The 15,661-nt window shown below is 39.8% G+C and overlaps 1 protein-coding gene across 6 annotated transcripts in view; it reads left to right on the top strand.

Annotated features, from left to right (window-relative positions):
- sh3pxd2aa (SH3 and PX domains 2Aa) overlaps window positions 1-15,661 on the top strand; it is a 91,126-nt gene that overhangs the window by 36,919 nt on the left and 38,546 nt on the right. For all 6 annotated transcript variants that reach the window (XR_003595355.1, XM_028016313.1, XM_028016317.1 and 3 more), the window contains one exon: window positions 10,771-10,796. Coding sequence is in view for 5 of the 6 variants with exons in the window: in XM_028016313.1 (XP_027872114.1) it covers window positions 10,771-10,796 (26 nt within the window). In the remaining variant the exon portion in view is untranslated. The remainder of the gene's footprint in view (window positions 1-10,770; window positions 10,797-15,661) is intronic.

Here is a 15,661-nt window from a genome sequence, read left to right as displayed (position 1 = left end):
TAACTCTCTTGTTACATCCAATAAGCAGAAATAAATGCTTCTGCTGGATTTTCTTACACAAGTCAAATTAGAATTTAGTAGAAAAGTTCATTTATTTTAGCAACTTAATTGCTAAGTGAAACACAGATTAATCACACTGACACCTTTTTTTCTGGTGTTTATAATGATTTTCTGCTTACAGTAATGATAACATTAGAATATTATGTCTGACCAATAATAAAAACCTTTTTAACACACAAATGAGGGTTTAATAAAATATTAATTTAATGCCTGCTGAAAGATTGTTATCTGCAAAAGATCATTTTAATCTGATAAATGAGCCTCATTGGAAATATATTTTAATTTATGGAATATGACTGCATGTTTACCGTGAACAGAAGATATTCCAATATTTATGGATCAGTGATGGCACCACTTACTAAAATGTTGGTTGTGCTAACTCTAAAGCACTAATTATAACTGAGTTCTGCTAACATGGTATTTAGCAGAAGCTAATGCTAATGCGCTAGCTTAAATTCAAGTTATACCTGCTCTTGTAAGACTACAACCTTTGAAGAGCAATTTAATTTTGATAACATATAAAACCCTTAGACTATATTTGTTTAAATTGTGTATATCATCTGCCTTTTATTTTGTTTGTTTATTTTGTATGTTTATTCTTTGGAATAAAGTTATTGGGAAAAAAGAGAGAGAGAACATGAGGAGAGGAAACTTACTGCTGTGCAGTCAGTCTTCACCACCTTCAAAATAAGAGTTTGAATATAAATGTCTTACTACTTGAAGAATTCAAACAGTCGATAACTAAAGCTTAAACACGCATGTCAAACTGTAATAGTAAAGTTAATTAGCGCTTCAGAATTTATCCGCAAAAATATATTTACAGGAAGCGAAGTGCACGAAACGTTTTCAAAGTTAGCAAAAGCCTCCACCACCGTGTTTGGCAGGGAGTAATAACTGGTAATAAATTAAACACAGTATTTAATAATTATTGACGTCTTTTTGGCTAGGCATTGTGTTGACACACACAGAGCAACAAACTGGGAAATCTCCAGAACTGGTGGTAGTTTTCCCAGTGACTGTGGTGAGTGTTTCAGGTCCGTGTCTGGTCGGTTCTGGACTCTTTTCCGTTTCTTAGGAACAGAACCTTCTGGTACGTTCTACCTGCTGCTGCTGTTTGACTCTGCTTTTTATCCTCAAGTTTTCACTGGTTTTATTGAAACGCGCTCACCACACGCTGTTATGCTCAGGTACAACGGAAATAGTTACAAAGAGAAACTCTGGATACCTTAAACCACTGACTGAAACCACTTTAAAAGATTAAAAGAAAACCTGCCTTCCTGAAAGCAAACTACAATAAAACAAAAGCTGACTCAATACTGTGTTACATTTTTTCCATCCATTAGTTTTTCCATGCGTTGGCAGCTACTAATCTATAACTGGAACATGAGGCAAAATCTGAAGCAACGACTCACTGACCTCCGTTTTTCAGGAGCTACAGAAACATTTTAAATCCCTGTGCAGATTTTGTATCGCCAGCTGTGAACCCAATCCCTAATTCACACACACACTCAAAACTTAGACTTTAAAGAGTAATTCTCATCCTGACTTTTCTTTACGCAGACAGAAAAACATGTGATAAATTTAATAAAGAGGGAAACAGAAGAAAATATATTAAAAGTTCTGCACCAAGAAGAGTTGAATGCAGCTGTTTGCAGTGCTGAGCGGTTTGAAACAGTCAGGCTTGACGGAGAGCTGCCGTTTGGACCAGTTCTGACAAAAATTGATTCAGAACCTTCTCTGGGTTCTCTCATCTTGCCTCAATATAAGAAAAAACACCCAGTGTGGGGGAAGAACTCACTCTGCTCAGTTAATGGTGTGTTAGACGTCATAACCCAAAGCTGTGAGGAGTAAAGTGGATGTGGCTCTTTGGTTCTTTCACCTCAGTGCATCTTCTAAATGAAAATGTATCCGGGGACGGAGGGATGAAAAGATGGAGGGATGAAAAGAGGGAGGGATAAAAAGATGGAAGGATGAAAAGAGGAGGGATGAAAAGATGGAAGGATGAAAAGAGGAGGGATGAAAAGATGGAAGAATGAAAAGAGGAGGGATGGGGGCATTTGGGATGAGATCATCAGATGATTTAATGTCCTGAGTGTGTGTCTGACAATGTGTGTGTTTGTGTTGTGGTGGAAAGAGATGTGGAGATGGATGGACAGTTTAGCATTATTATTAATCCATCATGGTGTGTGTGTGGGGGGGGGGGCAGGAGGGGTGTGTGATATTTTATCGCCATGTTGATTAAATCTGAGGACTTTTTGGTCATCAAACTTAAACATCGTCTCACGTTCCAGTGGAAAGAAAATCAAACGAACCAGAAAATACAACAGCTGGGGGGTGAAATAAAATCTTAACGTTTAAACACTGCTGCCTGGTTCACATGGCATCAGATTGTCATGCTGATTTTTGTCTTGACTTTCCCCTTCTGGCAATCATACAGATGCTGTGATTATCAGGATGCTCTTAAGATAATCATGGGAGATACTGTTTCCCTGGTTGGTGTGCTCGGGGTGATCTAGTCCATTCAAAAAGACATTGGGACTAAAATACAGAATGTTCAACATGCTGGATTGTCTTGGACCGATATCGCACCATGTGTGTCGATCCCCGAGGACAAGCGAATTCAATCTGGTACCAAAATTGTAATATTTGTTATGTTTTCAGCTGCTGCACTTCTATTTCACACTGAACTGTGTCAAATGATCCAAACTAATTGAAAAACCTATTTCCCTCCTCGCCTGTGGGGGCGCTGCACCAAAAACTACTGCAGGAAATAAATGTTTCTCAGAAGAAGAAACTAAGCACAACTTCACAAAATGTAAAAAAAAAAAAATGGAGTAGCATCAGATTTTAGCGGTTCTCTTTTGCCTGTGTCAGAAGACAAATAGATATTTCTCCTGCTAGCATTAGCTTCTTTCATTTGTTCTGGTTTTATTTACCCAGAATGCCCTGCGTTATAGTCCACTACCTGTTTTTGGAGCGGTCTTCGGTCTGCTTGGTGATTACATATTCATTCAAACTGTACCAGAGTTCACTGTTTGGACCTGCATCATAGAACTCAGTGTTTTTATCTCTGGCTGAAAGTGGATCTTTCCTTTAGTTGAGCTGAAAGTTGCTTCCAAGTCAGAACCAGTTCTTCTGTGGCCCAGTCCAAGGGTTTCTGGAGGAAACGTAACTGATGCCAGACAAGCACAGTTTGGTCTGCACCTTCCATCCTCCCATCTTTCTTCTGTTCTGCTCGGAAAGAGGCGACAGGCTCTCTCAACCTTAATGGATGAGCTCTTAGCATCAGTTGCAGTCATGGAGGCCCGATGAGCGGCGAGCAGCACCGAGCCCAGTTGGTTTAAACACTTAAAGCATGTCAGAGTGAGGAGCAGCGGTCAGCTGAGCCTGCAGCCTCTGAGACATCTAGTTTTTTTATTATTTTTTTTGTGAGTGAGCTTTCATTGATTCGTTTTTCTTTCAGCCACATTTGGAAACGCTCAAACCCAAGTCCGGTTTCTATTTTAACCAACAGAATTGATTCTGCTTGTTGACTGTTTTCGGGTTGTTTCACCTCTCCTGGCCCAGCCTCCGCTCTGGATGCACTCATTCACCCAGTCTGACTCACTGCTGCTCCCCCATGATGCACACTCACTCACCGGGAGTTGTTGAGCCAGGCTCGCTCTGGGAGGGGCCGACCGGGACGGACGGAGGGGTGATGGACGGAGTGGGCGGTGACTGGGTGAGGTGCGCTTCATCACTTCCTGTAAAATGAGGAAGGAAGAGGGACGGGGTCCTCTAGGGACACGGGGAGGTCAAGAACAGCAGGTGAGAGGTCGGGATGACTTCCTGATTTCTCTTAAGTTGGAGAGTCAGAAATTTTTATGAAATGGAATCTGCTGATGAAACTTTGCTATAATTTTCTGCCTGGATGTGTTTGAGAATCTTTTATTTATTTATTTATTTTTATCCACTTTTTCAGTTATCAAAATGAAGGAGAAAAAAGCCTCTTCTTTCTTTTTGTTAGTGTGCATTGTCGACCCCTGTCTGCTGAAGGGGGTACTGCACCTGTTGGGGAACATTAGGACTTGTTTCAGTGACATCAGTCTCATGCAATCAGCTGTTTGCCTTTTAAATCCAAGGATCCTTTCAGAAAACACCCAGATCCAATCCTGCTCATCTTATAAATAAACATACAACAAAAATAAATAAACAAAAAATGTGATGCAGAAATTATTGCCATATTTTTGGCATTTCAAAGCATGATGTTTAGGACATTTACCTTGAAGATTCTTCTATTATGACTAAAATGAAACATTTTGCTTCATTTTTTGTGCAACAGCAGCAGTGATTTCTTTACGAATGCAAAACATTTAGAAAGTCTCAACAAATGTTGGACTCTTGTGTCATGAAGCTGTAAATGGAAAGATGAGGATAAGAAAGGATCTTTAGCTTTTACTGTTTATCATATTTATCCTGTCTTTACTTTATTCAACCTTATTATGTATGTAGTGGGGTTTTCAAGTGGTGTTAAGTTAAAGCCATAGGAGAATTTTGATTGTTTGATGTCAGCCATTGTGGGTCTTTAAAAATGACACCTCTGTCCTCTGTGGGTCTGCCGTCTGTTTCTTTGGATTTGGATAAAAATAATAATAAAAAGTATATTTTTGGTGAGAATCAGGGGTGTCCGGACATGTGTGTTATTGCTTTCAGGCTAATCCGCTGTACAACATCTGTCCACATGGTGGCGTGCTTCACAGTCCAGACAGATGAAGCTGCTTTTTCCAGTTCTGCTGCCGGTCCTGTTCCTCTCTGCTCCTGACCAAACACCTCCCATCCTCACATCTTACTCGGATAAATTTCCACTGCATTGAAATTCTCTCCTGCTGTATCCATTTCTTCCTGGACTCCTCCACCCCCATTCCACTGTTTTTCCCTCCTTTTTTAGTATCTTCTTCCACTTTTTAAATCATTATCATTTATCAAATGTTGCTTTATTTGTCTCTGTTCATAAAAACATCAACCTAAAAGGAATGATCTGTCCTCTCCACACCATGATGTCGACAGATTCCTTATTAATATGTGCATCCTGCATCTTCGCTGTAGAGATGTTATCCGTCACTGCGCCCCCTCACAGCCCTCTGCATGAGCAACAATAGAGTCTGACCTTGGTTTGAGCCTGCAGGAGATCGGAGGAGGCTGCATGATGATCAGATTATTGCAGAGATAAGTCATGAACTCATGTGATTGGTCAGCTTTTCAGTTCTTTGGAGGCGATGTTTTAAGCAGGAGGTTTACCCCCGGTGATGCGGGGGAGGGCAGGCGAGTGTTTGGGGGTTAATCAGGAATAAGTTGGTGGTAATGTGTTTGTGTATCTGATGTGAGAGAAGCTGTGGGTCATTTTGTGTTGTAGACAGAAGAAAAGCTTCTTCTAACCTGCATGCTCACTGCAGATACAAAATGATTTTTAATTAGGAAATGTGTTGTTAGGTCCATGCTATCGCTAATGCCTACACACACGACGAAGCTACAGGCTTGACATTTATTCAACATTCATTAACATTGATTTCAGCAATGTTGATTCTTGTGTTGTGTGTGAATTGTGAGACAGTTATTTTTTGTTTTTGGGCATGTGCACCGACTGATGGCACCCTTTGAATTTCGTTGTCCCTGTGACAATGACAATAAAGATTTATCTTATCTTATCTTATCTTATCTTATCTTATCTTATCTTATCTTATCTTATCTTATGCGGCTGTAAAATTGAGTGGAAGGAAAAGAGGTGCACAAGTAACAGTTTGGGGGAGATTCACAAGGCGTGGACTACAGCTACAGTCACATAAACATAATTAAACATGGAGCATAACTGTCACATTTGTTGTGTGAAGTTCTTAGTGAGGAGAAAAAGGCCCGGTCCAGGGGCAGCTGGAGGTAAGGTGGGGCTACTGGGGAGATTAGGCCGAGACATGACCACTGATGCTGAAACAGAAGGCAAGAGAGACAGAGGGAGGATAAGGCGATAATCAGGAAGTATTTGTTTTTCTCAAGGCTGCTGATGAGGCGGCATTCAATCACAGCAGGTTATGCTGATAAACATTGATCACCTGTTTTCATCAGCATAAAATCAATTACCTTCCCGGACTAATTTCACAAGCCATATAAAGTGTATAAATCACACAGGTAAATGAAGACTAATGAAACGGTAATGATAGTTGATTTAAAAGGCAGCAGACTGATCCTGTTACTCTGTGGTTTGAGTGGGAAAAGAAGATTATTTGAAAATCCTGATGTTTAAAGTCTGTAGGTACAACAGTAGATTAATTGAAAGCGGTCGGGTTTGCTACAACTGCTCCACCTGAACAAAGCACACAGCGACAGTAGAGAGGAACACCACCTTTTTAACAGACACTTCTAGCAGCAAACATTCATGAAAAAACACCAAATCGTAATTTTTCAGTCAAACATTTCAGCTTACAGTGGAGCCTTGCCACCTGTCAGTTTTTTATATGCAATGAGATTCATATATTCATGGAAATTCACCTATTAGCTAATAGTTTTTATGGAGCATGTCTAAAATATGCAAAAGAAAGTGCAGCTTTGGAAGCTGAGCTACCTCGGGACAGTGCTACTTGACATGCTATTGATTAGCGTTTGCAAAGCAGCCAATCCAGAAGCACCATTCAATTTCCTTTCCTGATTGGCTGAACCCCTTAGAGCAGACATAAGGAAGACTGTAGCTCTTTCTGTGGTAGAGCTAAGATGTTTTTATTGTGAATATTAATGAATATTAAGATATATTTGGTATTTGAACAGTTTTAGTCGGGGCCCCAAGTATCCACAACTTTTAACTATTCGCAGATTGTTTGAAGAACCATGAAGGTTTGTAAAAAGGCAATAATCCATCACAGATAGAAGTATTTAACTAAATACTTTTTGATTGAATCCAAGTACATTTAACTTCACACCAACATTGTCAGGTGTTTCTACTTTTTTTTAAATCTAAATTTCTGTGTTTGGCCATGAGAAGCTTTTTGTGTATATTAAAGCAACTGAGGGAGGAATGTGGAAACTTCATCAAAATCTCATCTGTTCATGTAAAATAAACTGCAAGTCATTGAGTTTTATTCAATACTTAGAAATACATTCACTATTTCATTCTGAAATATTTTAACTACTGACCTTGGATTGAGGGTTCAGAGGTCATTTAAAAACTATTGATGGAATAACAGCTGGAAGTTGGACGAGTTTTAAAAGAAAATCAAATTGGAACTAAAAAATGTCTTAATACTCAGGATACCTATCTGTCTTTTTAACCTATTAGCATAAACACATTCAGTATGCATATATGTCTTGTTATTTGACTGCTGGTGTATATATTTTTTCTTTGTGCTTCTGAATTGTATTAAACTATAATCGAGCTGCAGGTCTCTGGAGGTCTGAGTACAATACGTCTGTTTTTTCTTTTTCCGTTACTCTACTCCATTCTTCGGGGATACTCCGTCAAATTTCAGTGACGTTTGGTCCTGCTGTTTTGGCCAATAATAAAAAAAACTCCCAAAATTAAAAATAGAAAACCTAATTTATCATAGATAAACAAAACGGATGAAGACGTTGTGTCAGAAATCACCGGGCCGTTTAGCTTATCTTTAGCTGGATAACCTCATCAGTTTCAATTATTCCTCAACAAACATTCAGTTCCCAGAATGAAGGCCAAGTATTTTACTGTCTGCCAAGGTGTCTTTGAGGCTCCGTGTTGAATCAGAATGCTTCTTCTTCTCGTCTGTCCTTTCTGCGTTTCCTCCTTCTCAAACCTGTAGAAGATGCTGGAAAGCGCTGGCAGTCAGAGCTGGTTGCTCAGCCCCCCGGGAGGAGTTTGATTTCAGCTTCAGGGATGTGGGTCACTGGCTAAACTCTGGACAATCTGTTTCTCCTCTCGCTTTTCATCCTCCCTCCTTTGTTTTGCTTCTCCTTCCCCTACAGATGCTTTTAGCCTCTATCATGTAGAAGAAGGACAAAAACGCCACATGCAACTACTGCAGTTTAGGGTTAGGGTAAGGGTTTGTAAATTTATTTGGGTAATTTGCTGCAGGAGGGACTGGTGCACTACACAAAGAGATGGAATAATGAGGAAAGATGACAGTATGGAAATATTGACGCTATCAGCCAGAAGGTTAAAGGTTGGAGAGAAACGGACAGTGACTCCCACCAAATTAGTTACCAAGCGGAGAACAAAGTCAACACTTTGGTGTTGCTGTTTTAGGTCTCCCTTAATCTAAAGCAGGAAAAGTTAGGTATGATTTAATGTAGAAATGATAAAAAAGGACTGTGTCTTTTTGTGGATTACAGTCATATAAACAGTGCATATAAATATAAATATATGCACTGTTTATAAATATAAATACTGTACTCAAGTTTAACAGTTTTGAAGAAAGAGTAGTACTGGATGAACAGAAAGTTTCTCTGGATCTCTGAGATCGTCCTTAAACCTAAAACAATCTGAATTTGTAATGAATTGTGGCAGGTTGGGTGAAAAGAGCAACCATCCTGGCAGACGTTCTGCTTATGCTGACAGACTCTTTCCAAAGCATATTTTCCACCCAGATCCAAATGCATCAGAGTCCAGCTTATTGTTCTCTACTTTACGTTTTTACCCAGTAGAAGAAAGAAATATCATTCCTGTTGTTTCACTGCCCAGCCTGACTTAAGATGGTTTGGATGTGTAAGGTAAAGTTATGCCATGTGCCTCTTCAGTGACAGTGAAGCATATTCTGGTTGCCAGCACACAGAGTTCTTGGTATAAAGAGGTCAAGATAAAGGCTTCATTCATCTGCTGAAGCCAGTCACAGAGAGACGAATGCATCAGATCACAAGGGATCGAGATCACAGTGACACCATGAATCTGTGTCTGCAGCGGCCTTCACCAGACACAGAGTTGACTGATTTTCCTAACCTACCTGTATCTGTGACAGTGTGTGTGTTTATTAGTCAGAGTCGAGTCATGGAGACACTCGAGAAGAGGGATTCATTAACCTCCCACAGTGAGAGGTCATTAGCTTCCCCACCAACTGCACCGCAGGGAACAGTTTCTGTCCGGTTACCCTCTGCTGCAGAAATCTCTCAGCTCAATTTACTCATCTTCATACCTGACAAGATTAGGTCCCTAATTATTCAGATGAGCCGTGAACAGAGCTGCTTCAATTAGAGAGATTGGAAGGAAAAGGCCTGAATTGCTTGCTGACTTTTAGCTGACCGCAGAGTGCTTCCATCGATTTATGGTACGCATCTTTTATTTTACCACTTATCCAGGGCTGACGTTCTGGGTTTAGTCTCTTCTAAAAGGGACATTGAAGTGTTTTAACCTTTAGCCACTGTCCATGGCTTCCTTACCAGCTGCACACGCCAGTTCAGCTGGCTCCATCTGACACATCAAATTACCCAGTTTAATGTCGGTCATTCAGAGTTTAGAATAAATCAGACTATTTCTATGCCTGTAATGGGATTATGACACTGAAGTCTCAGTTTGTCCAGTTATAAGTGAGTTTAATGCAAACCGTGAACCGTGTCCACTCCTGGTTCCTGATGTCAGGATATTGTCTAATGTAGCACTGGCTTCAACTCTGAGAACGTGAGGGGAGGAAATGGAACCGCTGCGTCAACAGTCTTCATCCCTTCAAAATAAGAGCATGCATATAAATACCTATCTACTTGAAAAATTCTTAGTCGATGAACAAATCTTTCACACAGATAACAAACTTTATTCAACTGAAAGTTTACAAAACAACAAAAAATTGACTCCACATTTGCGGATGTTTACCCACAACAATGTCCGATATTATTGCTCTTATGGCAGATAACCTATATTATATTCGGCCACTGTCACGTGATCAAACAAACACCACATAGCCCCTCCACAAACACATACACACCCCGTAACAAGATGAAAATAAACATCGGTTGCTTATATCAGCCCATTTCTAGTCATCATAGACACCAATATGTTAAAATGAATAACTTAAATCATGAATCCCTGATAAAAGTCTAGTTTTTCTGTTTGAAGGTGAAAAACTTTGCTGCTGCTGCTGCAGCATCATTCTGCTGATGTTTACTGAGCTCTTCCAGATACCGCAGCAGAGGTGACATTGGCAGGTTTAACAGAAACAAAGGCTCAACCTACTGAGCAGTGCTTGACAGATTGTCATGCCTGTATTTCTATTTCTATAAATACTATCTCTTGTCCTCATCCAAACTCTCAATTTTTCCATCTTCTTCTATCCCACCGCCTGCGTTGCTCTTGACAGTCGAGGTAGACGAGTCTCACGTACAGCAGCTCTGCGTCAGCCTCTGATCTATAGCTCAGACTTGTGCCATAATCCCATTACAGGCCATTAAGCAAAGCTTCTTAAACTGATCCTCCTTCCTTTGAATGTGGGGAGCGGTTGGTCGCCTTCCCCTCTAACAGGATGGAGGGGGAGCTGAGGGAGGAAGGGGATTGAGATGCTGCTGCTTTAGAGTCACATGACTTATTTGTGTCTGTTGCGGAGAGTACAGGCAGCTGGCCAAAGTCATCCCTCCCTCCTCGACTCCCTTTTTCTCCTTCAAACACATGCATTGCACAGCGCACTGCAGCCGAGCCGCAGCGTCAGGATGCACGTGTGTTGACTGAATGTTTTGTTTGGGACAGTAGCGTCCGCTGTCACTAACCATGTCCCTCCTGTGTTGCTTCTCCCTCAGGGACTATGGATCCAAGCGCAAGTCTGGTAAGTCACCTGTTTTTCTTCAACCAAACCTGATGCTTTTCTCTGCTTTGCTGAGGCGCGGTTTTCCTCCTGGAGGAGCATGGGCTGCATGACGTGTGAGCTGTCAGTCCGTGTCCGTGTCCGTGTCAGTCTGTGGTTTATTTACAGTCCCACTGCGGGACGCTGACTGGCTGTCGGTTCTGTTGTGGGCTGGGTCCGTAATGCTGCCAGTCTCTTCTGGTCCAAGATTTTATAGCATGGGGTTATTGAGTGCCAAAAGTGTTAAAAACAATATAATAAAGAAATAAATATTATTTGCATGTGTCATAGCTAAATTGCTTTATCCATGATTAATAAAATGTCTTAAAAATTTAATGAATACATAATTAGTTTGGAAATCCTTCAAACTGCATTTAAAATTTCTACATTGTATACAAATGTTTTTGTTGTTTTTAAAGTTGAATAACTTTATTTAAGAAATATATATTTAACATTGTTTAAATATATGTTCAGTTACATATTATTAATGTATTTATTTTAATAAGCGTTGACACACTTAAGTAATTATTGAGTTATTTTTTATTGAATTGAGACACTTTTGGGCCTCCGTACAGGGTGTGGTTTAGGGACGTGTTTGGTTCGGTTCTGTTGTGAGGAAGCATTACTCTTGGATTTGGATCTTGGATCTTGGGAGAAACAGTTTGTTCCCTTTCTGCTGGAGTTCAGCTCGCAGCTTTTTATTTGATAATTCAGTGTTTTAACATCCTGTGGTTGAATTTACAAACAGCTGACCCAGATCTACATTTTTACCAAAGTCTTTCAGTTTTGGGACAACTCACTGTGATTTGCAGCATTATCACTGTCATGTTTGCTATAAGCCACAAAAGCCAAAACAAGGAAAAGAGCCGTCTTGTTTGACTGAAGGACCATTCATCCGTTCCCCACTGAAGGATCTTTTGCACATTAGGCCTCTTAACAATGTCATGGCTCCTAAAGAGTATTAGCCAGAAAGCAGCTGCTTAACAAAAGCTTCTGGACGTCTGGTGGACGATTTCAGTAAATGTGTTTTGGATGTCTGCTTTTAAAAGAGCAGATTATAAAATCATTGATTAGCTAACTCAGGAAATAATTTGTGTTTAATAAATGACTCGGTTGTCCTCATGTTGTTTGCTTTAAAAAACTTTGATATTTTAGGTGCCATCAGGGTTCTGTAATGTGATTGGTTGAAAGCTGCAACATGTTGATTTAGATTTTATCCACTTATAAAATGATTGTAGTCAGAAATGTTTCATTGACCAAACTAAAGACTAAAACATGAATAAGAGGAGGCAGGAAGAGCCTCTACCAGCCTCTTTATTAGGTACAGCTCACTAACGCTGGGTTGGACCCACTTCAGTCTTCAGGATTGTCTTATTTTTCACAGCATTCAGAAGATTCAACAAGGTGTCAGAAACATTGCTCTGACCTACATGACCTTAAAGGGATTGACATGGTCAGCAACAATATCCAGTTTGGCTGTGATGTTGACCCAAATTGTGCCATGAAAGTTTCCCCATACCATGATAAAGCTGCCAGTTCTCAGGTGACTGAATATGTTCAAAACAGGCAAGTTGGAGCTATCTAGGTATATTTAGCACTGCTAGCTAAAAAGTTAGCTGCACTAACCCTAAAGGCCTAATCATAAACATTAGTTCTGAAAATGCTAAATGCTACACCAACACAGTGTTTACTGGAAGCTAATGCTAAAGCACTAACCTCAATTCAAATAATCTGTTCTTGAAAGACTACAGAAACATTAATGTAGGGTACATTAAATGTGCTAAACATTTTCAAAGTTAGCAAATTGCTGAACAAAAAAAGTTCTCTACTATTAGTGCTTTAGTGGAAACATGCCCACCACTGTTTATGTCACAAAGACAGCTGTCCTTTATTTGATGTAACAGAGAAATTATGTTGCTGAGAACAACAGAACAACTAAAACGAAAGCTAGCCAAAAGTAGTTTACGAAAAAGTTAGCAAAAGCACAAATGTGCTAGTAGTGGAAGTTAGCCCATTACTGGATATTATTAATTATAATGATACAGTTTCTTGTTATGTTCTTTGACTAAACTTCAATGGAAATCTTTGATTTATTTTATCTGGAGAAATTATTTTCAGATTTTAATATTGACCTGATACGAACGCTGGTTTAAAATGATGGACTCTAGATGTCAGCTGTGTTTTCCCCACCGGGTCAGGTCCGGGTCCCGTCTTGCTCTGCAGATTGCAGACGGACCCGTCCTCCCCCACGTGGGAGTCAGATTTGGAGGGATTGGAGGAGGCTGCTGCCTGCGCTGCAGAGGCCACAGGGGTTATGCTGTCAGACAGGCCCGACTTTGTTTACGTGGCACGGCAGATAAAGTTTCAGGCTCACGTCGGAACGGCCAGTCGTGTTGAGGAAGAACAGGAAGTTGGACCTTGTTTCTTGGTGTGTGTTGGTCTTTTATAAGTGTAGGAGAAACGTCTGGGGGGCAGATGTGTTTACAGACCTGTTAAACTGTCACCGTTCGTTTGGGTTGTGGAGTTGGGTGGCTGCTTGTGGCATCAGAATCCTCTTTGTCAAACCTTGCACACCTCCCATTAAGAACCCATAAAACCTTTATTATTTAACATAGCATTGAGCTCTTAACTGGAGTAAATGCTATTCAGTCACAAAGCAGTGAAGTTGGGACTTTAGCGCCACGTTGCTGGTGTGTTTACGCAGTGGAGACTCAGGCGTGTTCCAGTGAAATATGGAGGAGGTGCTCATTGTGGAACAGACACGGTCTGGGATGGGGTAGAAACTCGGCCTGTGGCGGAAACCCACACCACATTCCCATCCTGGACCTGGAACCATCCATCATGGCTAACGCAACTTTATTTCATCCAACACTTTTCAGCCCAACGTTCTGGATGAAACAGATCAAACTGTTAGCGACAGACTCAGAAAAGGATATTTAAAAACATCTTATAAATTACTAAAATCTGAATTCTTTAAATTAAAATGAAGGAAATGGAATTGGGAGTATTTGCATTTTTTAAATTCTAAATATTATAAATGTTACAGGAAAAAGGAGACGCTTGTGAGAAACTGCAAACTGGATATTTTGTGGCTTTATTTAAACAATTTCTAACAATATATTTTTTTTTTAAAAAAGGACAGATTTCTGGAATTCAAAGATTTATCAACTGATTATATGTCTGCAGCTCCTCCAGAGTTACTGTAGGCTAAAGGTTTCCTCCCTGCCTACCTGAGGACGTATTTGGATTCCCCGGTAACTGTTGCCAGGGACAGGGACACTTTGGTTTCCATCTTGGATTTGTTGTCTTCATGGTTTGTCAGCTACTGCAGCATTTGCACACAAATTTAATTCGTCTTTCTGACTTTCGTTGCAGATAAATTGCTTCACCTCTTGTTTCTCTTCTTGATAAACTTTTTGTCAATACTCAGATTCTGTTAGCGCTTTGACATTGTCCGTGTCCTTCTTGTGTGAATATCTTCTGTTTGTTTGCTTTTGGCAAATCGATAACTGTTTGCTGTACATCTCAGTCTGTGTGGCAACACCTTATGTCATGCACCGGCCTGACTGAGGCAGCAGGTTTAGCTGATTGGAGCTGATGGGTTTCTGTCAAAGTCATGACGCTCTTCTGTTTCTGCTTTGCTCTGAAGCTGCACTGCTCAGGATTAACTGCAAGGACTGTTGACAATTTTCTACTAATAAAACTGTGCAAATCTAATATTTACTGATTAAGAATGAACTTTATATAAAAATAAAAACAAACATAATGTTGGTACACAATTTTAACTCTAATCGATCATTTTTGGTGACTTTTGTTTAGTGAACATCGTTCAGTTTAGAGAAATATTGACACATTTTGACAAAACTCTTTTTCAGCTCAACAACCATCAAAAAAACAAATATTTTGAAGATCATACTATGATGACATACGATGTGGAACATGAGGTTTCTTTGGCTAAACTTAAAAGTCTGGCTAACAGCAGCTCAAATGCCGAACCTGCTGTGTTTGTGTTAATTAAATGCTTTAATGTGTTTCTAATGTCAAACATTCTTTATTCTAATGCATTTATTAGATTTTAATTGATTAAATGCTACTGACATAAACTGTAGAGTCTTGTTGTCGAGGCTCCACTGGGATATAAGTTACAGCAGAAACAGATTTAGGTTCCATGGAAACAGAGACTTGATGTTACTGTTTGTATTTATCGTCTGAATTTGGGTAAATTTCCACCCAGTAGCAGAACATTTGGGTCACAGCTGCTTCTGCTTGTTAGAGGCTTCATCACAAACCTGTGAAGAATTAAACCTCCTGTGTTTGTGGATGAGGCAGGTTAAGAGCGGCGACATGAATCAGATGTTGAGCAGAAGCCTGGTGTGTTGAAAGCACGGCTGCAGAGCCAGATTTGACCCTTGCTGACCTGGAACCAGCGAGTTTCTGTCTGTCTCTGGAGGATGACGAGTTTGGCTGTCATTGTCTCACATCAACGAAGGAGCTGCTGGCCCAGCAGATTCTGTTGCAACTTCATTTAGGATTTAGTTTTTTAGGAATCATTAGAAATTTTTAAATATATTTCATTTACCTACAATGAAAGATAATCTACTGCTGAAAGCTACAATAAATTCAGTTTGATTTAAAGTAAAAGAGAGACATTCATACTGTCAATACATTTTAATTTAAGTCTGAAAAAAATGCATATAATAACAAACATGTAAAATAAATTTATTCTGTACAGATCAAATCCTGCAATAATGAAGACTATGTCTTTTATTCTTCTGCTATAACTTTTTAAATGTTGTTTCGCTTAGGATTCTTAAGGCCATTGTTCATTTATTATATTCTGTTGCAGC

This window comes from Xiphophorus couchianus, chromosome 5 (assembly GCF_001444195.1).
Source record: "Xiphophorus couchianus chromosome 5, X_couchianus-1.0, whole genome shotgun sequence".
NCBI lineage: Eukaryota > Metazoa > Chordata > Actinopteri > Cyprinodontiformes > Poeciliidae > Xiphophorus > Xiphophorus couchianus.
This window is presented reverse-complemented; position numbering and strand designations above follow the sequence as displayed.